Below are 23,921 nucleotides of genomic sequence, written 5' to 3'. Positions count from 1 at the left end.
TGAATATACTATTGTGTCTATAAAATGAAGTTTATTTTTTAAAGCAGATATACATACATATATATTGTTTTTAATTTTGTTGATATATACAACCACACAAAAAAGGTAAGAAATGAAAAAAAAATTAAAAAATTAAAGTAGAATATAAATTATGAATAATTTTGAAAGCAGAAAACTGAAAGGTGGAAATGTGAACGAAGTGGAAATATAAAGAGAGCAAATAATGTATACTGACAGATCAATACCTTTGTAAATGAGTATAAAAGTGTGCAAATAAATAAGTGAATAGATATATGAATAAATATAAATTAAGGTAAAAAAATATAGCCAATTATGAGATTTGGATAATAGTTAAGTAAAAATATGCGAAAAAAAAATAAAAGAAAGATGGGCGTGGAATATATAGAAATAAGTGTTATAAATATAAAATAGTAACGGAAACATTATAAATTTAATTTTAAAAAATGTACAATGTTAATAAAAGTGTAGATTATTGTGGATACATGTGATATATATACATAAACAAATATTTTGTCTTTATTTTTTTGTGTGAAAAAATGAAAGATAAACCAAAAAATTCACTCTTGTATTTTCCGAAGGAAAAAAACAGACAAAGAGCATTAACAGTTTTAATGAATGGTATTTAAAATTATAAAATGCTACACGAGTAAATATTCTTTTTATAATAAAATTATCCATAAAATGAAAATTTTATAGGAAATGTATTGAAATAAAGGTAAATAAAATATATGTGAAAAAAAACAAAGAATAAAATAATTGGACAATTTATGCATGTATATGGGGAAAATAAATAGAAAACAAATGAAAAAATGAATGAAAAAATAAATGGGAACTATTTGGAAGGTTAAAAAAAAATCGAAAAAAAATTTTAAAGTAACATGATATAATGAAAGTTGAAGAACATGCAACAAAAGACAGTGGATGAAGTTTAACAAAGTCGAAAAAATGAAATACACGAATTATATAATTAAAAATTTTTATGATATATTTTTTGTGCATATTAATATGATGAAATGCAGAATATTTTGTAACGAATTGTATGACAGAGCTTTGCTATGAAATGTGTATTATTAGTATTATGTATATATACATTATTTCCTTTTTTTAATATTTAAAAAGGAAAAATATAATATTATGAATATATTAATCATTTAAAATTAAAAAAATGCAGCATCAGCATTATATATTATAAATTGCATTTTTTCGGTTTTCTATAGAATTTGAAACAATTAAAAAATAATATATTATACAAAATGCAATGACGTGTAAATAAATAAGATATAAAATTATATAAAACAGTATGTATATATAAATAAAATTTCTTAGAGTATATATATATTGTAATAGGGAAAAATAAAACAGAGAGATATATATTCGCCCATTATATATTTACTTATTTATTTGTGTTTTTATGAAAAATGTTTTTCTATAACAAAAAAAAAAGTATATCTATTCATAAAAAATGATGGTGTGATTTATATGGGAATAAAATATAAGGAAATGTGCATCACGACTAAACTTAAATGTTAGTAATCATTTTTTTTTTCTTTGCTTTTTTGTGTAATTATTTACATATTTTTATAAAAATAGACAATATTATTCTTATGAATTAATTTATAAAGAGAATGCAACATATGAAAAATAATCATATAATTTTTATTTTTAATTATGTATATATAGTTTTCTATAATTAATGTAAAATAAAAAAATATGTGTCATGTCTAATCTCTTTTTAATTTTTAAAACGTTCTTTTAAATAACTTTTAATATTTTTTAATGTTAACGAAACAGTTAAAAAAGTGAAGTATGAATAGTTAAAAAAAGCAATGAAATGAATTTATTCCTATATATTTTTTTGTTTATATTAATCAGGTAATAAAATTTTAAAATCAGCATATATATGAAAATAGTAAATATAAATTATTTAAAAATCAGAAAAAAAATTCACATAACGCTTTTCTATATCCATATACTATTGCAAGTTCCTCAAAAAAAAATATAATTTTTTTTATTAAATTAAAAAGCTCTATATATTTAAATAAAATTTTACACACAAAAATATAAGGGAAATATATGCTCACATGTTTATGTGTTTTTTTCGTTAGCTCTTATATCATCAAACAAGCACACACATGTGTATGTATGTATGTATATTTTTTAAGAAAAGTTTTAATTTTTTTATAATTTGTAATTAATTAAATGTTTTGAATAAAATAAATAAAAATAGACATATTTAAAAATAATATTAGGAATAGTAAATGTAAATATTAATTTATAGTTTTAAATTATGAAAAAGGAAAAAAATAAAAATGAAGATAATGAAGAATTTGATACTGAAAATAATAAATCAATGAATGTAATGGCCAGCAAAAAAAATAATAGTGTACATTCATATCATGGAAAAATTATAAAAAACATCAAAGAAAATGAAAATTTAAATTTAGAGAAAGAAAAAATGAATATTGAGAAATATTCAGAAGTAAGTGACATGTCTACAGATGATCTTTTAAGCGAAAATGTAACAGAAAGTGATGAAGAAACAGAAAATGAATATGACGATAAATTAGAATATAAAGATAAACTTTATGAGAATTTTCAAAATGATGAAATAAATAGTTTGTCTGAAGAAATAAAAAAAAAAGAAATAGAATTAGAAGAAAACAATAAAGATATATGGAAATTAAAAAAACGTTTTAGTAAAATTGAAAAATATATAATTATGAAAAAAAAAAAAATAAATGATTTAAAAAAAAGTATTGAAGAAAAAAAGATATTAGAAGAAGAGGAAAATAAGTTATGTAAAAATGTTGAAATAAAAAATATGTTTTTAAATAAAGAATGTAAAAAAATAAAATTTGAAAGAAATAAAAATAATGAGCAAATAATTAAAACTGAAAATGAGTATAACAAATGTATAAAAGACATTGAAGAAATAAAAGTCAAGTTGGTTTATAAAGAAAATGAATTAAATGAATGGATAAGAAAAATAAATTTAATACAAAAAGAAGAATTTGAAGTAGAGAAATTTAAGTTGTTAAAAGACAAGGAAATTAAAAAATTATCATACAATCTTGAAAAGTTAAATTTAGAAAAAATAGAAAATGATAAAAATTTAGATAAAATAAAAACAGAAATTCTGAAACATAGTATAGAATTACAATGTAGTATTAATGAAAATGAAGAAATGATCAAAGATAAAAAAAATTTAAAAAAAAAATGGGAGTGTGTAGTTGATTCGATAAATAGTAGAGATAATACTATATTTAAATTGGAAGGAAATTTTAGAAAATATTTAAATAAAGAGAAAAAATTAAAAGAAAAATATGAGCATATGAACAACAATTTATTAAAAGAAAAATTAAAAATTGAAGAAATCGAAAGTGAAATAAAAAATAATAAAATGTCTTTAAGTAATATTCGAAAGGAAGAAAATGAATTAAACAAAAAAATAGAAGATTTAATTAATGAAAAAGATTTATTAAAAAAAAATTATGATCATGAAAATTTTTATTTTAAAGAAAAAAATGAAGAAATGAAAAATTTAGAAATATTATTAATTGAGTTAGAGAAAAATTATAAAAATTTATCTTTAAACAGTGAAAATGCAAAGAAAGAATTTGAAAATGCAAAAGTAAAAAAATTAGAACAAAAAGATTTAATAAATCAAATTGAAAAGGTTTTAAAAGAAGAAGAAAATAAACTATCTCATCTGATAAATAATATAAAAATAATGGATGATGAAAAATTTAAATTATCTCAAATATTGCAAAAAAGTAAAAATGAATATACAATGTTAGAGGCAGAAGTATTAGGTACAGAAATAAAAATTAAACACATAAAAAATAATATTAAAAAAATTGAAAAAAATTTAGAAAGACAACAAGAAATTATTTATAAATTTGATTTCCATACACAAATTTTAACCAAAAAACTCAATTCAATTTTGGGAAATAATACACTTGAAAAAAAAAAAGAAAATCAAAAAAATGTTATGTCTTTAGAAAAGGAACTTAAAAAATATGAAGATACATTTAACACACTTAACAACGAAATGAAGAGAATAAATATAGAATTAAAAAATATAAAAATATATCAAAATGATATAAAAATAAAAAAATTAAATAATAAAGAAATGTTAGACAAATTAAAATTAGATATAAAATCGTTAGAAAATAATTTAATTAATGAAAATAAAGAAAAGGAAAATATTATGTTGATAGAACTTAATCTAAAAATCGAACTAGATAAACTTAAAGGGATATTTGAAAAATATTTAAATAATCTTAATATTTTAAAAGATCAGAAAAAAATATATGCTAATCAAGAAAAATTAAAAGATCAAGACATTAATGCTAATATTGAATCATTAAAAGTTATTGTAAAAAATGTAAACGAAGAAATACATAAGTTAAGTATACTTGTGTCAGATAAAAAAAGTAAATGCAATAAATTAGAACTAAATTTAGGTGAGTCAGGAGCAGGGGTAACTACAATAGAATGTGGAGGTTTAGGTACAGAATCGAAAGGTGTAAAATTTCCATTAAAAAATGAAAATGAAAACAAGTGCATTTATTACAAAATAAAAGTAGAAGAAGATATAGCAAAATTAAAGGAAATATTAAAAAATATTGATGAAGAAATAAATAAAGAAGAAAAAGAAACTAATAATTTTGAAAAAACATTAAACGATATATTGCAAACAAATAAAGTTTTTAATGAAAATATAAAATGTATAGATCCTCAACACAAAATATTTTTAAAAAAAAAAAACAAATTAAATAAAAAATTAAATGAAATAAATGATAAGATTGCGCAAGTTGAACAAAATATTAATGAATATGATAAAAAAGGTAAAGTTGCTGAAAATCAATTTAATAATATATTAGAAGACAAAACAAATATAGAAGAGAAATTAACAATTTTAAAAGAAAATATAGAAAAAATAGGACACAAAATAAGTGATATTTTTGTTAAAATTGAAAGAGCATCTAATCAATTAAAAAATATTTTTTCATCAACCAAGCATAAATATGAACAAGTCAAAACAACAAATGAAAATAATAAAATTGAAAATGACCAAAATACTGATATTCTTGATAATATATCTTTAGAAAAAAAAGTTTTAAAAAAAATACAAACAGAATCATTGAAAGAAAAGTTAACACTCCTTTTTGAATGTTTCAAAGATTGTGGAGATAATTCAATAGGCAAGGAAATTCTTCAGGTGATAGAAACTGCGTAATCAGGATGTAGGGCAGTATAAATAAAATTATTTAATCATATATATACATTTATAAATATGACACATTGCTTTAGTTTGGTTAAATATAAATATATTTTCTTTATATGGTCAACCAATGAATTTCATATTATATATGTACGAACATATACGTATATATAGATACGCCAAAGTGGCGTTATTCTTTTGTTATATTTCTTTTTTTCATATTTGATCCTACTTAAAATATAAATGAACATTTTTTTTACACTTTTTTTGAATTATGCACTTATAAAAATAATGATTAAAAGAAGGAAATACAAATTAGAATAACCAATTTTGACTAATTTAAAATAACACTACGATATTATTTAAAAGGTTTAAAAACGAATAAATAATAAAAAAAAATTATCTAATAGTTGATAAATATGTGTTTGACGTATAGTGGTTTTTATTTTTGTCTCGTTTATTTTAAAAATATATCTTTCTAAAATTATGAAGTTTAGCAAAAAGAAAAAATTAGGCATCATATGCATTATGCATATGGATGTGAATAAAAGCCTCAGGCGTGACAAAGAAAAACGAAAAATAAATGAAAAAATAAAACGAAAAAATAAAATACGAAATAACATATGTTTGGATTAATTTTATAGAAATAAAAGGATGGTAAAACAAATAAATAGCGGATTGTGTAATTTTGCAACAATTAAGCATGATACAAAACAAACAGCAATTTAAATAGTATATTAATTTCTTACATGTAACTAGTTTCGAATAAATTCAATAGGTTTAATATGCAAAATATAAAATAAAGCAATATAATAATAGTATGTAATAAATAGCATGATACAAAAAAATAAAAATAGTAAAATAAACGCTAATAAATAAAATTTAAATTTACCTAATTAAATGAAATATAAAAAAATAGAAAGCAAAGCGAATAAGGCATAAGAAACACTAGAAGAAAAACTTGTTCCCGTAGAACTTAAAGTCTTAAAAGTTTGTTCTATATCCGTTGATAATGCTGATAGATTAACATTATTGTTTATTATAGCATCAGTTTCCTCACCATTTGGATCACTCACTACTGCAATTAATGGAGAATTGGTATTTCCTCCATTTGGATTGTTATTTTGTGTGTTACGAACTTCTAATGCTGACAACTTTTTTTGTGACGTTTTTAATGTTTTTGTATTTTGTTCATTTTCTCTTAATTCCTCAACAATTAATTTTTCGTAAATTAAGTTGTATTTACTAGCAAAATTATTAATTAAATCATCTTCTTCTGATGTTATATTTGCATCTGAGGTATCAATTAATTGGCCATTAACTAATGACTTTTTGCAATATGTTTTAGCATCTCGGGTAGGGGATGGTGTCATAAGAATAAATGATTGAATTATATATAATATTGCTGCTTGTGGTTTTAGTAATAAACGAACCAGCATAGAATTGTCACTTAAATCCATAAAAGAATTTTCTATGAGTTTTTTAATTCCTTCTTCATCTGTTTTATTAGTGGGTTGATCATTTTCAAATTTAACAATGTTTAAGCTTTTTATCATATCTTTTACTAATTCAGAAACATCTTTTGTTTTTAATAGTTCTGGGGAAGATAATGGATTACTTAAATTTTTATTATCTAGGTTATTGGTGTTTGTGTCCTTTGGCGGTAATATATTTGTATTTTTTGATTCCATAGATGTGGTTGAATCATTTCGTAAGTTGGAATCTATTTTATTAAAATCGTTAATACCTTCGACTAAATTGTCTTCTGTAATTGTTCCAGTTATGTTAATGAACGAATTTGTATTTTTCTGGTTATGGTGTTTATAATTGTTTAAATTTGTGAACAAATCATCATTACTTAAAACTTCATTTCTCGATTTATCATTAATTTTTTTGATGATATTTTTAGCTCTATAATTTGTTAAATTTGCGTGAATCGATACTAGTCTTTCTAAAAATCCCCCTTTTTCCAGCAGCTTAATTGCAAATAATGGAAAATAATAATAGTATTCCGAGAATGCATCAAATGCCTGATTTAATAATTTTTCATTATTAATTTTCAAAATACCAAAATTTTCATATGATAAACCATGAGATATTAAATTCGATGTATTTCCATTTCTTAGTTCACAAAATATTCCTGTAATTAATTGTTCTCGTTTTTTAAAAACATCTGAAATATTTTTAGACCATAATTTTTCTGTTATATCTATAATTGAATCCCTTAAATCGGAAAGTAAACTTATTGATTCTTTATAAATTGCTTTTAAATCACTATCAACACAGCTTAATAGAACGTTGTAATTATTTATTATAGTATCAAATGTATTGCTTTCTTTATTCTTATCAATAAACGATTTTAATAAAATATTACAATAGGTTATTTTTGAACGGCACAATTTTTTATAAGTAAATCGATGAATTAAGTTTTCATATTTCTCACTTGTACATTGAAATGTTAAAGGGGTTTTGTCTTTTTCATATATACATATGTTATTATATTTTACTGGTTCACATATATAATCATCATTTAATTTATTTTGTAGTGGTTCCATTATTAAGGTTAATACATCTTTTTCATTCAACAAATTTTCTATCATTTCTTCTGCCATTTTTTGGATTTCACAGGTATCTTCGTTGTGACTGGCATTTTTCGATGTGCTTACTTCAGGGACTAAGGGTTGTGAGTTATTGTTTCCATTTTTTATTAGGGAATTTACAGCATTTAACACTGCGGTTATAAGTAATAAAGGGAATAATATATTGCGTTTCATTCTTTAAATAACATATAAATATATATACACCATTAATTTTTTTTTATAAATATATAGTCTGTAATAAAAACCCAAAACTAAAAACTTCGAGTGGGTTTTTTTGTTACATATGGTTATGATGTGCTATATAGGCAAATATTGAATTTTCTTTAATTATAATTTGAGTAAATGGAAAATGTATAAGTGTAGGTTGGTTCGATATATTAATTAGGATAAATTTCTCATTTTTTTAATTAATTTTGATTTAAAAAAAACGCTGAAAATTAATTTTCATTGTATATATATAAATGTGGACATTAATTACGGGTATATAAAATGGGACATCGGAAAACAAAAAAATATATAATAAAAATAAAGTAATAATAATAAAATTAAAAAAATAAAATAATATTAAAAAAAACGATAACAAAATAAATAAAAAAATAAGGAAATGAAACAGAACAAATCAAAACAAAGGCATCCGATCTGTAATATAAAATATAAATGAACTTTAAACTTGCTTATGCCGTAAATGGAAAACACTATTTTTTTTATATTTTAAAATGGAAAATAGAGTGAAAATTAATTCAAAGGAAATATATATACTAAATAGCCATTAACTGAAAATTATGAATTAAAATATTACTCATTTTTTTACAACTAAATGTAGGAGAAAACGGTGGCTTCCAAAAAAAAAGTACAAGCTAAAAATGGAAATTAATATAAGTATTAAAAAAAATTATGTAAATTTATGCAATATGTGTAATAAAATTTTAGCTATTTTATATGAACAATTCATAAAAAAAAATATTTTACTCTTCACAGTATGAATGGATAATATTTTCTTCTGATTTGTAATATATTTTGGAGCAAAATTTTACTAAATAATATTTTGAATACATAACCATAAAAAAAAAATTAATTTTCAGAGAGCATAAATAAATTTTTTTTAAGAGTATATTATGTCATTTTTTTTGGAAAACAACATAACAATTAATTATATAGAAAAAACAAATAAGACTTAAAAATCACCAATATTAAACTTTAAAAGGAAATTTCAAATTAAATTTATAATATTGAGAAATTTAAATAATGTGTGAATCATGCTACAATTTACAAATTTTAACATAAATTTATTTTTATATTTTATTTATGTTTTTTCCTTTTTTTTTGGTGTAATATATATATATATATATATTTATTTATTTATTTTTCTCATATAAAGGTGTTGTAATTAAATAATGAAACTAATCTATTGGATCCGTTTGTTGTTATTTTTTTATATTATGTAAATTAAAAGGATCAATTGTATATAAATAATTTTTTTTTGTACATTTTTTTTTCACAAGACATTAAATATATGGGCAAATAAGCTATTCATTTTAATGTGATTATAATTAAGGTAAAAAATGTCCTTTCATATACATAAATAAAAATATATTTAACATGCATGCATCAAGCTTCTTATGAATGGGTTTGGGAAAAAAAATATATTAAATATTACTTATAAATAATAACGCTTGATAATATAAATAAACATAGCATTTTAAGCGTATATCTTTTTATATTTTTTGTGTTTTTCTTCATTTTCTTCATAATTTGTGATTCATTATAAATATGTAAAGCATCAGAAATATGTTGTAATACGCTTTTAAGACACGGCATTTTGTTTATATTAATATAAAAACTGATATAATATTGAGAAGTAAAAAACGATATTTTCGAAGTTTTATTTTTACATTTTCAATTGAAATAAATATGATTTGCTTTGAGAATTAATATATATATGGAATATAAATTTTGAAAGGAAATATTCATTATTTGTTTTATATGAAATTTGTAATACTGTTTTATGTGATATTGTCTTCCCAGTGGGTATATATATTATAATATTTGCATATGTCCTACTGTAAGGAAAATAAAAATATATATATCAAAAAAAAAGAGGAAAAAAACCTTAATGATCATGTAAGGACCTGAGTAGGTAGGAGGGATAATAGGCATACATATATTTATGCTTTTATTTTCAAAAAGATGCATGATAATAGCTGTTTTTTTTTAAATAACTTTTTTAATGAAAGTTAAGTCTAAAAACAAATTTTATTTTGGGTTTAAAAATAATGATTGCGTAATCTTTTATAAAAGTATTAATGTATATTTTTATATTAAAGGCTCAATAAATAAAATACATAATATGATTGAGGGTATAAGAGTAATGGTTGTAGTAAATAAAATTGGATATTTTTTTATATCATATAATATTTATATATACTAATGGTTATTCAAATATGGAAATACGCAAAAGGATAAAATTCGATGTTGCATATATATAATTGTAATATTAATAAATGAAACCAAAATATTTTGTATATTTGATTCGACATTTTTATTTCCTAATCCTCATACAATTCTCCTTGTAACATTCTGATTACTTCTTTTCCATTAATCATTTCGTCTGAAATTAAGCTAGCATAATCATATTGACATTGAGGGCAAGTTATATCAGTATTAGATTTTTCGGCTAAGCAATTTGGGCATTTTAATCTAGATACTATATAATCTAAATTTCCTTCATCTTCTAAATTTTGCAATATTACATCATTTCCTATTGCAACACCATCAATTAAAATTTGTGGTAAAATTATTCCTTTTTCATCTTCTATTAGTAACCCATCGTCTTTCCATTTATTAAACAGTTCTTCGTCTTTTAATTCTACAAAGAAGGGAATTACAATAATATTTTTATGTTTATTATGCATGGAAATTAAAATGAACTTTAAATAATCCAAAAATATAGTGTATTCGCATAATATTTTAGTTTTTTGTTTACTTTTTGCTAATCCTGTGTCCCTATTGGAGTCTATTATAAAATATAAAAACTTCTTACAGTTTAACAAGTTTTGAGCTCTTAAAGATGAAAAAAAGGATGATTTTATTCCACCGAATGATGTTGTAACTAAAACTATTTCCGCCTCTTGAGCTAAAAAAGACAAAATTGTTACCTTATAATATTCATTATTATACAACTATTTTCGCTTTTTTTTTCAATACATACCTACTGTGACGCCATCTTGATCTAAAAAAAATAAAATATTAGCACTTAAGTAATTAATACGAGAAATGATAGTGTATGCTTTATTATACTATTTTGTATTACCTTCGTTATAATAAATATTTTCGGCTTGATCTTGCTCATCAATATTTTCAATGTTTTTATCCTCCATTATGATATAATTAAACAAATGTATATAAAGTTAATTTTATTTAATATTTTAATTGTTATACATACTAATTAATAAATGGGTTATATTAATATGCGGTTAAACATTCCAAAACACAACTTGTTTAATGTCAGAAATTATTTATCTTCTGTAAAACATTGTTTAAATAAAAGATAGTTATATGTTTGTGCATATGCTAATTTTATCTTTTCTTTATATTAAAATCCCTAGGAGACTTTATCAACGGATTAATTTTTCATAATTATTTTTTGCATGGAATAATAATTATAAAAAATTTTATAAAATACGGAAGAAAAAAACAAAAAAATGTAAACAAAGTGTTGTAAAAATAAAAAATAATATATATATATAATACTGAATTAAAAATAAGAATTTGTTCTTTTAAAAAATTCATTTTTTGTATTATATGCGTGTGCGTAAGACCAATTTCCTTCTCCCATTTATGAGTTAATGTATTTGTATATTCCTTCAGTAAAAATTGTATAAATTAGTTATACACATATTTAATAATTTATTTATTTTTTGTGATAAATAAAACTATTGAGAATGTTTCTTTAAAAATAATTTAATTTTTTTATCTTGAAAAAGGTATATATATAGTTGCATATTAAAAAAATGTATAAAGTTTAAATAACCAAACACGTAAATTCAAGGAAAGGTTAATATTAAAAAAGTTTATAATTAAATGCCTTTATTTGTATATGAACTTAAAACCATAATTTTGTGCTGATATTAATAAAATATGTTTAAGGACAAAAAAGAACGAACAGATAAGCCTGGTACATATATAAATGGATATTAGTATTTAACCAAAACGTGTTTTTTTAATTTTAAAGTAAATATTATGTACAATTAGACATTAAAAATCCTCAAAATAATTTTACTTTGTTTTAAAACTATATAATTATAATAAAGAATAGCAAAAAAATCCTATATATTTTTTACAATGCATCGAGATCATTATGTTTAATAATAAATGTTTTTTTTTCATTTTGAGTTATAAAATAATTATTATGTTATACCAATTATATATATAAGTTTCTATTATATAGTATTTCTACAGTTACATGATTTTAATAGGGGAATATGGGTCTTTTGTTCGTTTTCACAATTTAACATATTCGAAGAAATATATAGTTTTATTCAAGTATTTTAAATAATAATTTTAAAAGCGATTTAATATATAACTTATATTTTTGGAAAAGAGTGGAAATACTATTGGGTGCATGTTTTTTTTCACTTTGTTCATTTTCTAACACAACCGCAAATTTCAACATATTTTTTTTTATATATGTATGTATATATGCACACTTAAAAAATATCAAAAATATGATTTTATATATACAGATTCGTATTATTGGAATACTTTTGATCTGCATTATATTTAGACCTATAGTTTAAATTGTAATAATTTTTTAAAAAACTTTATATAAATGAGTAATTAATTTTCCATATAAATATTGATTCCGCTCTATGTTTTTTTATTTTTTTATCATTAAAAAACGTGATGAAATAATAACACGATAAAATTTATAATAAAAAATGAATAAAAAATAAATGAGGATATGGAATAAAAAATAAGCGAAATAATAAAATAGTAAAAACCTTTCTTCGTATACTAATTAATTTGATTTGTATAAATTAGTTAGTTTTGATTAATGTAGAAATGAAAGGGAAATATAACATTCTATTCTTATTAAAATTGTTTTTAATTTTTTTTTTGAAATTTCATGATTTATTTTTTCTTTCGTCATATTATCAAAAAACACAAAAATAGAAAGAAAACAGAAAATCTGTACATATATATATATATATATATATATTATTTTTGAACATGAAAAATTAAGAAAAATAATATTCTATAGATATATTTATGGCATTAATGAAGATATACGTTTATGTAAACGAATGATATGCGTGAAACCCTTGTATTAAAATTCGAATTATGATTTTTATTTATGTAAAAATGTGGAATATAAATTATCATTTGGTAATTTAAAAAAACAAAAAACAAAAAACAGAAAACAAAAATAAAGGTTTTTTATGTGTAACCGAATATAATTTAGCTAAATTTGTTGAACGTTAGAAATTAGATAATACAAAAACAAAATTTCATATGAACTAAGAATTTTATGAATATTATATGATAATTTTTTTAGTTTAATTTAAAGAATATTATGGAATATACATTTATAATATATGCTTATACATATATATATGTGTGAAAGATGCGCAAATAAAACGATTTTACTTATATACTATTTATAAATCAGTGCAAGTATGCTTGAAAGTGAACAAAATTATAAAGAATAACAATATATAAAAGTTTAATATATAAAAACAAATGGATTGACCATGAAATATTTGGTGTGTGGGCAATAAAAGGCATATGCACCATATACTTGTATATATTCTTCTTTATATGTCTGTGTGGATGCAATAAGATAAATAACATACAAAAAATATATGTATAAATATACATATATATTTATTATTTTTTTTAATTGATTAACATCCTGCACACATATTATAATAATATCACATATTCAATAAAGATGGAGCTATATGAAGAAGAGGTATACGAAAAGGCAAATATAAATGTGACAATAATAGTTAATGACGACATAAAAGATATAATAATAAAAAATTTAAATAATAATATGAATAATGATAATATAAACATAAACAGCTATAATTATAATAATATAAATAAAATAAATAACTTTTTAAATAATTCTGAACAGTCAGGTAAAAGTGATAATATTTTAACCACTTGGTTAAAAAAAATAAAAAATACATCATCTGCTATTATTTTTTGTGTAGATTGGCAAAATATTATTAATGAAAAAATTGACAATAATAATAATGATGTAGAGCTTAATAAAAGAGAAAATATTGATTATAAAAATGGTGTAGAATATAAAGAGGATCCTAATAATGATAAGCAATATTTAAACGTGCGTGGATTAAGTGACGAAGCAGTTAATCCATACAATCCATTTGAAAATAATGGAAACAAATATTATAATAGTTGCAGTGGGGATAACGCAATAAGTAATAAACCTGAGGATAGGGGGGAAACAAATAAGACTGATATAAATTCTATTCATAATGAGAAATATATGAAAGAAATAAGCGATTATTTAATTAAAAGAATTGAAGAAATAAATACAATAATTATGAAAAGAAAAAAAATATGTAAAATAATTCTTTTAGTAGTGTTACCAGAAAATACCAAAAGTACAGAAGAATATATTAAGTATATAAGTTTTTTAAATTCGCAAAATATTAGTGCTATATTTATAACACTAGGATTAAAAGGAATACATAATAAAATAATGAAATTGCAAAATTTACTAAAAGATTGTATAAATTCATTTTTTAAACAATATATAATAAGTTATGAAAGTAAAAGTAGTAAAAATGTTTTATATTTTTTTACTTATAATTTTAAAAAAGCATATATATTAGAAATGTTGGAAAAATATGATGAAAGTATGAAAATATATGTAAACATATGTAAAGTTTTTTATGAACATATTGGTGAGCAGATATTTTCAAATAAAAAATCCTTTTTTGAATATGTAATATTTTTTAATTGTGTAAGTTTAAGAATGATATCTATATATTTATATTTTAAAGATATAAAAAAAGCTCTTCACCATATTTATACTCATAATAAGATAATTTTCTTAGCATTGATGAATAGAGATGAATATATAAGTAGTGAACATAATAAAAAATTGGTAGAAATTATTAATATTTTTAATATTAAAGGTGATAAAAATTTTATTGATTGTATAAGATATAATGAATATGACGATGGGAAGAAAGACAAGAAAATATTATATATAAAAAATAATAGTGAATGTGTTAATAAACTTGTAGATATTTTATACGATATAATAATAAAGGAATATGTATATTATAATTTGTTATCATGCATTTATTTTTATTTTTATAGAATTATAAAAAATTTTAATCTTAATATGCATGATGTAATAATATATGCAATTTATACTTGTTGTTGTATATATTATAAAATAAAAGCAATAGAGAAACAAAAAAAGCTACTTAAAGAATTTCCAGGGATAAAATTTGATAAATATATTACATTAGCATCCGTTATGTCTTTATATGATTTTATTTTAAACATTTTAATAGAAATATTTAGAGTTATAAGTACAAATAAAATAACAAATTTAACAAGAATTATTATATATCTTTTATCTGTTATTTATTATGAAAAAGGAAACTATGTATTTGCTTTGTATATGCTATTGCAATTTTTTAAGGACGAAACAGGAGGGGTGATATTTAACTATATTGATGTGAATATATTGAAAAACACGGAATGCGAATTTGATAAGTTTTGTTTGGATCTTCAAGATTTTGCTGAAACTCGGATTTTTCTTAAAATTGGGTATGTCGTAAATGCTTTATTTCATTTCATTTCATTTTTTTTGTGTGTATATAGTAATGTGTGATGTAATTGAAATGTGATAATGGTGGTTTGTGTTTTGTATAGTTTGTTAATTTTGGAAAATTTCTTCCCTTCGTTATAGGAATAGAAATTCCAATGAGCCTATGTTATTTTTGATAATAATATGCTTAGGAATTTTGATAAATCATAAAAAAGTCGGGATAAATGTAAATGAGAAAGAAATGTCAAATGAGGCTTTTAATATAAAAAGGTATGAGAAATTATTTATTGAAATTTGCTTTGAATATATAAATTGTTTAATTAAAAACAAAAAGGAAAAAGAGAAAAAGGAATTTAATGAATTTATAAAAAAATATTTTAAGTTTATAAATAAGGAAAATGTGTATACTCCAATAAATATTAACATATCTATATGTGATGTTTTTTTCAAATTATATTATTTAGTTGACAATAATATTAAAATATTTTTAAAAATAAAAAATAAAAATAATTTGAATTTTATATATTTGCCATTTATTGGTATATTAATGAATAAAGAAATGCGTTTTTATAAAATAAAATATTCAAATTTTTATGATGGGCATGTATATTTATCTTGTGAATTAATAAAAAATAATAATGAAGAAAATTTTTTATCCGATTTTATAAATAATGAAATAGTGATTGTAAATAATAATGAAGGCATTACAGAATCAGGGGAACCCAATAAAATTCGAAATATGTTTTTTTTAAATGAAAAAAATATAATGAATATGTGTATCGAGAACGTGAATAAGAGCGCGATAGATATTGAGTATATACAATTATATCTTTATATATATAATAATATTATTAAAATAAAAATTAGTAATATATATTCTTATATGTTAAAAAGAAAGTATATGGAAAGAGTATACACAAATGATTTTAACAGTTTTGAGAATGAAAAAAATAATAGCAGTGAATTTAATGTGTTTTCAAAGGAGCAGCATAAAATTGAAAATTTAAGTGAATATGAAGAAATAAAGAAAGAACGTTCAAATGATGATGTGATAATAAGAGCAGAAAATAAAGTAATTAATTCAAATTGTAAGGATAAAAATAAAAGAAAATTGTTCGAAATTAAAGATGAAAATGATAAATCTGAATTTTATAAATTAAAAGAAGGAATATATTTAAATAAATATGAGAATAAAATAATACTTAATAAAAATAAATATATTTTTTCAAATTTAGTAAATAAGTATGTAAATTATTTTGTTTATACTAATAATAATATTCTATATATGAATGAATTTAATATTGGATATATATATATTAGCTATTCAAAATATATAACAGAATTTGAATTAAATTTTAAGTATGAAATTGAAAATTCTAAAAATACATATTTTTATTTATTGGTAAAACGCGATAATATTTTAGGTATTGAGCATATTTGCGATGGTAAGGAAGTTTCGTTTTTTGTAAATAAAGACATTTTTAAATATGTAGAACATGAAGAAACAAATTTATATGAGTCGAATGTTTATAAAAATGATTCAGGAAATGAAAATAATGATAAAATCCGTTTGCAAAACAAATCTGAAGCTGAAGAAGAAAATTGTGAATGTAATAATACAAATGATTGTATAAAAAATTTTGTAATAAATGAGAAAATACATGATTTATTTCGAAAGAAAGAAGAATATATATCCGAAGAAACAGTAAACAAAAAAAAGTGTGATTTTTTTTTGTTTGAAATAAAAGAGAATAAATTTGATAATATTTCATTAAACACAAAAATAAAAAGTTTATATGGAAAAAGCAATTTTTGTAATGAACCATCTATGATATATAAAATAAAAACCGAAAAAAGGAAAAACAATAAAAAGAAAAAATTGATGTTTGATATAAATTATAAAGAAAAATTAATATGCATACCATTTCTTTTATATACAAATGAAAAACATAGTGTAAATATAAAAATAGAATTTTCTTTTAAGAATAATGATTTTAGTGATCATATTGATTATTATATACATTATTCAGTAATTCCATCTATAATATCGATGGTTACTAGTGTGAATATGATGGAGGGTAAAAATATAAATCCTAACACATTGAAAAGCTCAGTGATTAGTTCTACAGGAAAGGATGTAATAAATGGAATGTTTAATTCAGTAAGTAATATGAATAAGGATAATATAAAAGAAGAAACAAATTATAATGATAATAATAATAATGAAGTAAACAATTGGGATAATATTCAGGATATGAAATATTTCTATTATTATATATATATATATAACAATAAAAATAAGAGTATAATAATTAAAAATATTACTAATGGAAAATTAGACGATATTGTAAAATTAGGTGAAAAATGTACCTATTGTAATTTGGTGAAAATAAGTAATCAAGAAAAGGTTAATTTAGAATATCAACTTAATTATAATAATTTATATTTTCCATTTAATAAAATATTTGAAAATGCAGTTTTTACAAATTATTTAAAAATGCCACATGAAGACATAGGATATAATATTAAAGAATTAAATAATATAAATAACGATAAAAAAAGTAAAATAAAAATCGAATTAAATTATTCAAAAATAGTAAAATATAATGAATGTTTTACTGTTGAATCTATTATAACAAATGAAGCAAATATTACGGAAGAAGTTATTATATTTTTATATGATAAAAGAAAAAAGAAGAAAAAAAAAATAGAACAAATTGACCAAAAAAAAAAAACAAGTAGTTTTAATAATATATATTTTGATCAATTTAATGTTAATTATAATAAAAAAAATCAAGACTTTTCTTATAAACAGGATAGTTATTCATCCTACAATACCGATTCAGATCATAATTCTTTATATTCTTCTGGAGATTTAGAAAACATAAATTTTGAGGAAAATAATAGTGATTCCAATATAATATACAATGATGTTAACGATTTAGAAAAAAAAAGAAATAAAAAATATATAGTTAATGGGGTTAAAATGATGAAAAGTATTTTATTGCCTTATCAAACATTTCGATTGAAATGGTCTTTTGTCGCTTTTACTTATGGTTTTTTAAAATTGCCTAACGTATTAATACAAAGAAAAACCAAAATTAAAAATAATGTAAATGTATTTTCTTCGGAAAATATCGAACTATTCGTAATATAAGGTTTTCGCTGACACTGGTTATACCCACATTTGTTTATAATAATTACAAAATATGTTTTTTTTTTTTTTTTTAACAAATTTGTGTTTAATCTGTTTTATGTGTTATTTATTAATAGTTAATTGTTTTATATTATACAGATTTCTATCTAATTTTTATTTTTTCCGCTTTATTTCATTTCTTCTTTTTTTTTTTTTATTCTTGTAAACACGGTGGTGTGTTTAATTGCCATATTGGGCAATCAATTAATTTTTTCATTTAAATATGGGGGAAAAAGGTAAAACTACCAAAAGTAAATAGAACAAAATAAAAAAAAAATAAAAAATTAAGATTCTTTTAATTTAAGGTGCATACTATTAAAATATAGTTCTATAAGATTTTGTATTTTTTTTTCTATATTCCATGAGAATATAGAACATGGCCTTTTCTTATTCTGATATTATACTGACATGCAAAAAATTAATATATATAATAATTATTTTTTAACAAAACCTGCCATTTTTTTAATACAAATTTAATTGCTGGAAAAATATAAATATACTTTTTATTTAATGGCAACCCCATGGAATTAATATATATTAAAAAAAAGTAATATAAAAGAATATAATTATAACATATAATTTTTTTTTTAAAGTATTTACATTTGTTTTGGTAAAATTATTTTTGTCCTTAATGTAGAAAAATTAGCAAGATTTTTGAGAAAATTGGAAAATATGTTTTATTATTTTTAGGAAAAATAAATAGCTGTGACATAATATATTGTTAAGGTGAGGAATTCCCAAGGAGAAAACGTTGTAATTTAAACAGTTATAATGTAATATATATATATATATGCATATTCATATGTGAAATATATATGTGGGCAAGAATATATACGTATGAATGTTTGTAGGAAAAATAAATCCACGTTCCTTTTTCTTTTTTTAGTGTCTGTTCGTTTCAGCGTTGTTTCTTTAGGGTATTTTTATAATTTGTCTTCTTATTTTCACTTATTTTTGTAACTTTACATTTTTTAATAAAATATATTTGAGAAAATGCCGCAATGGGGGACTGGTAATTCAAGAGCTATTGAAGCAAGGATGAGGAAAAAAATGGAAAAAGACCGAAAGCAGAAAGAATTGGAAGAAAAGCGATTAGATGAATATTGGAAAGATGATGATAAAAAAGCTCAAGCAAAAATTCAAAGAAAAGTATAATTTTATTCATATTTCATTTTTAGTGCCATTGTAATTCTTATATTTCGTCTTTTTTTTCTAAAGGATATAATTTTTGTATTCTCTATATATTTTATTTTTATAAAAAATGCAAAATAAAAAAATATATAATAAGAGTTTTCGAGTTTTTAATTTTGATAAAATACAAATTTACACTTTTAGATTGAAGCTGAAAATAAAAAACAACAAAAATTGGACAGGAAAAAGGAATTGAGAGAATTGTATGGAGAAGAAGAAAAGGCATTAAAGACAAATAAAGAAAGTGTAAGTTTTGTATTCATGTAAAAAAAAAACAAGAAAGATAATAACAATAATAATGATAATTTTCACATATTTGAATAATTATGTTTCCCTTTTTAATTAATTTATTATTTTTTATTTTTGAAAAACAGAAAGCAACAAATGCGAAAATAACACAAGCTCAAATTTTACAGCGATTAATAGAAGAGAAGAAGAAGGAAATGAAGGACGAAAAGAAAAAGACGGTAAGAATATATTCGTCAGGATATTTTTTATCCCTTTTAATAATATAAAAAAAGTTGTAAAAATGATTAAAAAATATATATATAACTGAAAAGAACACGTTATGTTTTATCATTTATTTTGTGATATACGCACATGCATATTTATCTATTCATTCATTTGCTCATTTATTAATTATTTTTTTTGAAGGAAAACACAAATATACACGAAATGGAATTGGAAGATAACCTCAATCATATTATTAGGGACGAGATGGGCAACTACGATGAATGCATAAATGGTAAAAAAAAAAAAAAAAATTGGGAATATTCTACATAGTTTTATAATATATTTTAAATATATTAATATACTTTAAATCTCAATTTATGGAGAATGATTACCAGTTACTATATTATTCATTTTTTATTTTTGTTTAGCTACTGGAATTGATAACATTATTAATTCCCTTGGAAATGTATCGTTTGAAAAAACGAAAAAGGTGAAAGCGGTAAGCAGAAGATAGCATAACGTTTTTTTATCTCATTTCAATTATAATCTATTTAATAGTGTTTCTACATGTTAACATTCGTTATACTATTATTACCATTATTATTATTTTTTTTTTAATATCCGTAATTAGGCTTATAAAAAATATGAAGAAGAAAATTTACCGCTTGTAAAGGAGGAGTACAAAAACTTGAAGTTATCACAATATAAGCAGATATTATGGAAAAAGGTAAGGGGAATCTATTTTTTTGTCAAGCTAAATAAATCTGTGTGTATATATACGATTTCAATTTATTATATATACATATATTTATGCCTAAATACAATATATGTATATGTTTAATTACTTATAGTTCAAAAAATCAGCTGATAACCCAATGAATCAAAAGGATTAAATTAAAATTATAATATTAATAATAATAATAATAATAAAATATAGGGAAACATACTCACAAAAATTGATATAAAAAAGTGGATAGCGTTTTTTGCTTATGTGCTATACGAAGTATATATATGTATTAATTTTTAATTCAATATTTATATCCTTTTAATTTTTTACCGCTCTTTATAATTTATTTTATATTTTATTATGATATATATGATTATTATTTTTTTTGTTTTATTATGAAAAAAACATCACGATGCGAAACAACAAAGTCCGTAGGAAACTCGACGCACCCATATATGCGTAATACATAATTAAATATATTATATGTATATATTAATATATTTTATACCTTGTGAAAATAACATTGTTATTATATATATATATATATACGTTTCTTTTTATTTTGGCCTGTTTATACATATAGTCATATTGTTACACGTATTCCCCATTAATTAAACAGCTATTTTTTTTTATTTTGAATATAATGGTAAATTATTTTATTTTATTTTGAATAATTTATATCTTTTTATTGAAAGAAGTAAGGAATTAAAAGGAGCAATTAACTCGTAAATAACATTATATGGGCATATGTAATATATATTACTATAAAAATACAACATATTAAATTAAATAACTGTGGCAACAAAAGATATAGGGAAATAAATAAAACTATACAATTTAATAAAAAGAGTGAGCAAAAGGCATAAATCACAATCTTCCTTATTAATATACAAATCAAAGGGGCAATATAACAATTTTGTATATATTTATTTTTCTAAATATGCTAAATTAAAAAAACATTTTAAGTGTAAATGGTGAAATAAATTGGTATTAGGATGGGAAATATATTATGACCAATTTTATACGTAAAAAAAATAAAATAAATTAAAATAAAATAAATTAAAATAAAATAAAATAAAATAACGACATTACTATTGTGCATAGAAGTTTGTTATGACAAATTAGATATATGTGCAAAGTAAGAATGTGAAAAAAAAAAAAAATTTGAAAATAAATAGGTATCAAAGTATATAAAAGGGAAAAAACACACACACATTTTAAATATAATAAAAATTGAAGATTTATATTTATTTTTCGATTGATAATGGAAAGAATTTTATCATCAATAGGCCGACTGAGTGTAGTTGCAGGTGGGTTGAGTTTAATTCCATACACATTTATATATGATGTTGATGGAGGAGAAAGATGTGTAATGTTCAATAGATTTGGAGGAGTAAGTGAAAAGACATATGGAGAGGGAAGTCATTTTTATTTTCCTTGGTTTCAAACACCATATATATATGACATAAAAATGAAACCTAAAGTAATAAATACAACAACAGGTACTAAAGATTTGCAAATAGTTACACTAAGTTTAAGATTATTATTTAGACCACATACAAAACATTTACCATACTTGCATAGTACTTTAGGACCAGATTATGATGAAAGGGTATTGCCATCAATTGGTAATGAAGTATTAAAAGCAGTTGTGGCTAGATATAATGCTGAATCTTTATTAACACAAAGAGATACAATTTCTAAAGAAATAAGAGAAAGTATTACAGCGAGAGCTAAACAGTTTAATATAGTTTTAGATGATGTAGCTATTACTCATTTGAGTTATGGTAAAGAATTTGCTAAAGCTATTGAAGATAAACAAGTAGCACAACAAGAAAGTGAAAGAGTTAAATTTATTGTTGCAAAAACCGAACAAGAAAAAATTGCTGCAGTTATTAAAGCACAAGGAGAAGCAGAAGCTGCAAAATTAATTTCTTCAGCTGTAAAAGAATATGGTAATAGTTTGCTAGAAATAAGAAAATTAGAAGCAGCTAAAGAAATAGCAGAAAATTTAAGCAAGTCTAAAAATGTTACTTATTTTCCATCTACATCAAATATATTATTAAATCCTAAAAGCTTTTAATACTTATTTTTAAATTAATATAAAAGACAATTGGATAATAAATTTCATGAATTGTCAAATTTAGAATGTTTTGAATTAAAACTGAAAGGTGTATAAATAGCAACAATGAAATTTAATTTTTATTAAAATATTTTTTTTGACTTGTTAATTTTTGTATTATTTCATCATATCATACTTTTTTTTTATTAAACATGTATTTATTTAATTTTTTTGCTACATTATTAATTTGGGTGCCCCTTGATGTTTTTCTCTTTCAGATTTTCTTTAACAATTTGAAAGGGTACATTTATTTTACTTTTTTTCCATTTTATTTTGTTTACTTTCCATAAAAATGCATATATGAATATATATATAGTTGCTAATTTAAAATATTAAGATAATAAAAAAATATGTAAAAGTAATAATTAAATATTTTGAAAATTTTTTAATGGTATTAAATTTTAGGTCTATTCCACTTTTTGGGCAACCCCTCTTATTATATGATGGGGAAAATAAATTATGTTTATTTATTGTATATTATTTTTGAGATATAAAAAAATATGTATATATACATTATATCGAATTATATGTAGACAAATATTTTTTATTATAATACAGTTATTGT

The 23,921-nt window shown here is 20.9% G+C and overlaps 6 protein-coding genes across 6 annotated transcripts; 4 read left to right on the top strand and 2 right to left on the bottom strand.

Moving 5' to 3' along the window:
* Window positions 1-2,308: 2,308 nt before the first annotated feature.
* PBANKA_0702000 (conserved protein, unknown function) lies at window positions 2,309-5,263 on the top strand (the record flags this gene model as incomplete). The annotated part of the gene is made up of 1 exon (XM_034563917.1): window positions 2,309-5,263. One exon carries the CDS (start codon window positions 2,309-2,311, stop codon window positions 5,261-5,263), a length of 2,955 nt encoding a protein of 984 aa, XP_034420766.1.
* An 881-nt stretch (window positions 5,264-6,144) lies between these two features.
* PBANKA_0701900 (GPI-anchored micronemal antigen, putative) lies at window positions 6,145-8,022 on the bottom strand (the record flags this gene model as incomplete). Its single annotated transcript, XM_034563916.1, has 1 exon — window positions 6,145-8,022. One exon carries the CDS (start codon window positions 8,020-8,022, stop codon window positions 6,145-6,147), a length of 1,878 nt encoding a protein of 625 aa, XP_034420765.1.
* A 2,372-nt stretch (window positions 8,023-10,394) lies between these two features.
* On the bottom strand, window positions 10,395-11,225 carry PBANKA_0701800 (conserved protein, unknown function; the record flags this gene model as incomplete). Its single annotated transcript, XM_034563915.1, has 4 exons — window positions 10,395-10,714; window positions 10,832-10,981; window positions 11,057-11,077; window positions 11,159-11,225. The coding sequence occupies 4 exons, from the start codon at window positions 11,223-11,225 to the stop codon at window positions 10,395-10,397; spliced, it is 558 nt and encodes a 185-aa protein (XP_034420764.1).
* Window positions 11,226-13,798: 2,573 nt separating this feature from the next.
* On the top strand, window positions 13,799-18,824 carry PBANKA_0701700 (conserved Plasmodium protein, unknown function; the record flags this gene model as incomplete). The annotated part of the gene is made up of 2 exons (XM_034563914.1): window positions 13,799-15,666; window positions 15,809-18,824. The coding sequence occupies 2 exons, from the start codon at window positions 13,799-13,801 to the stop codon at window positions 18,822-18,824; spliced, it is 4,884 nt and encodes a 1,627-aa protein (XP_034420763.1).
* Window positions 18,825-19,856: 1,032 nt separating this feature from the next.
* On the top strand, window positions 19,857-21,400 carry PBANKA_0701600 (coiled-coil domain-containing protein 124, putative; the record flags this gene model as incomplete). The annotated part of the gene is made up of 7 exons (XM_034563913.1): window positions 19,857-20,012; window positions 20,199-20,300; window positions 20,429-20,521; window positions 20,709-20,799; window positions 20,936-21,006; window positions 21,139-21,234; window positions 21,359-21,400. The coding sequence occupies 7 exons, from the start codon at window positions 19,857-19,859 to the stop codon at window positions 21,398-21,400; spliced, it is 651 nt and encodes a 216-aa protein (XP_034420762.1).
* Window positions 21,401-22,498: 1,098 nt separating this feature from the next.
* On the top strand, window positions 22,499-23,317 carry PBANKA_0701500 (prohibitin 1; the record flags this gene model as incomplete). Its single annotated transcript, XM_034563912.1, has 1 exon — window positions 22,499-23,317. The coding sequence occupies one exon, from the start codon at window positions 22,499-22,501 to the stop codon at window positions 23,315-23,317; it is 819 nt and encodes a 272-aa protein (XP_034420761.1).
* Window positions 23,318-23,921: the final 604 nt, after the last annotated feature.

This window comes from Plasmodium berghei (genome assembly GCF_900002375.2).
Source record: "Plasmodium berghei ANKA genome assembly, chromosome: 7".
In the NCBI taxonomy this organism is placed as follows: Eukaryota; Apicomplexa; class Aconoidasida; order Haemosporida; family Plasmodiidae; genus Plasmodium; species Plasmodium berghei.
Note: the sequence above shows the minus strand (reverse complement) of the source record. Positions and strands in the feature narration are given on the sequence as shown.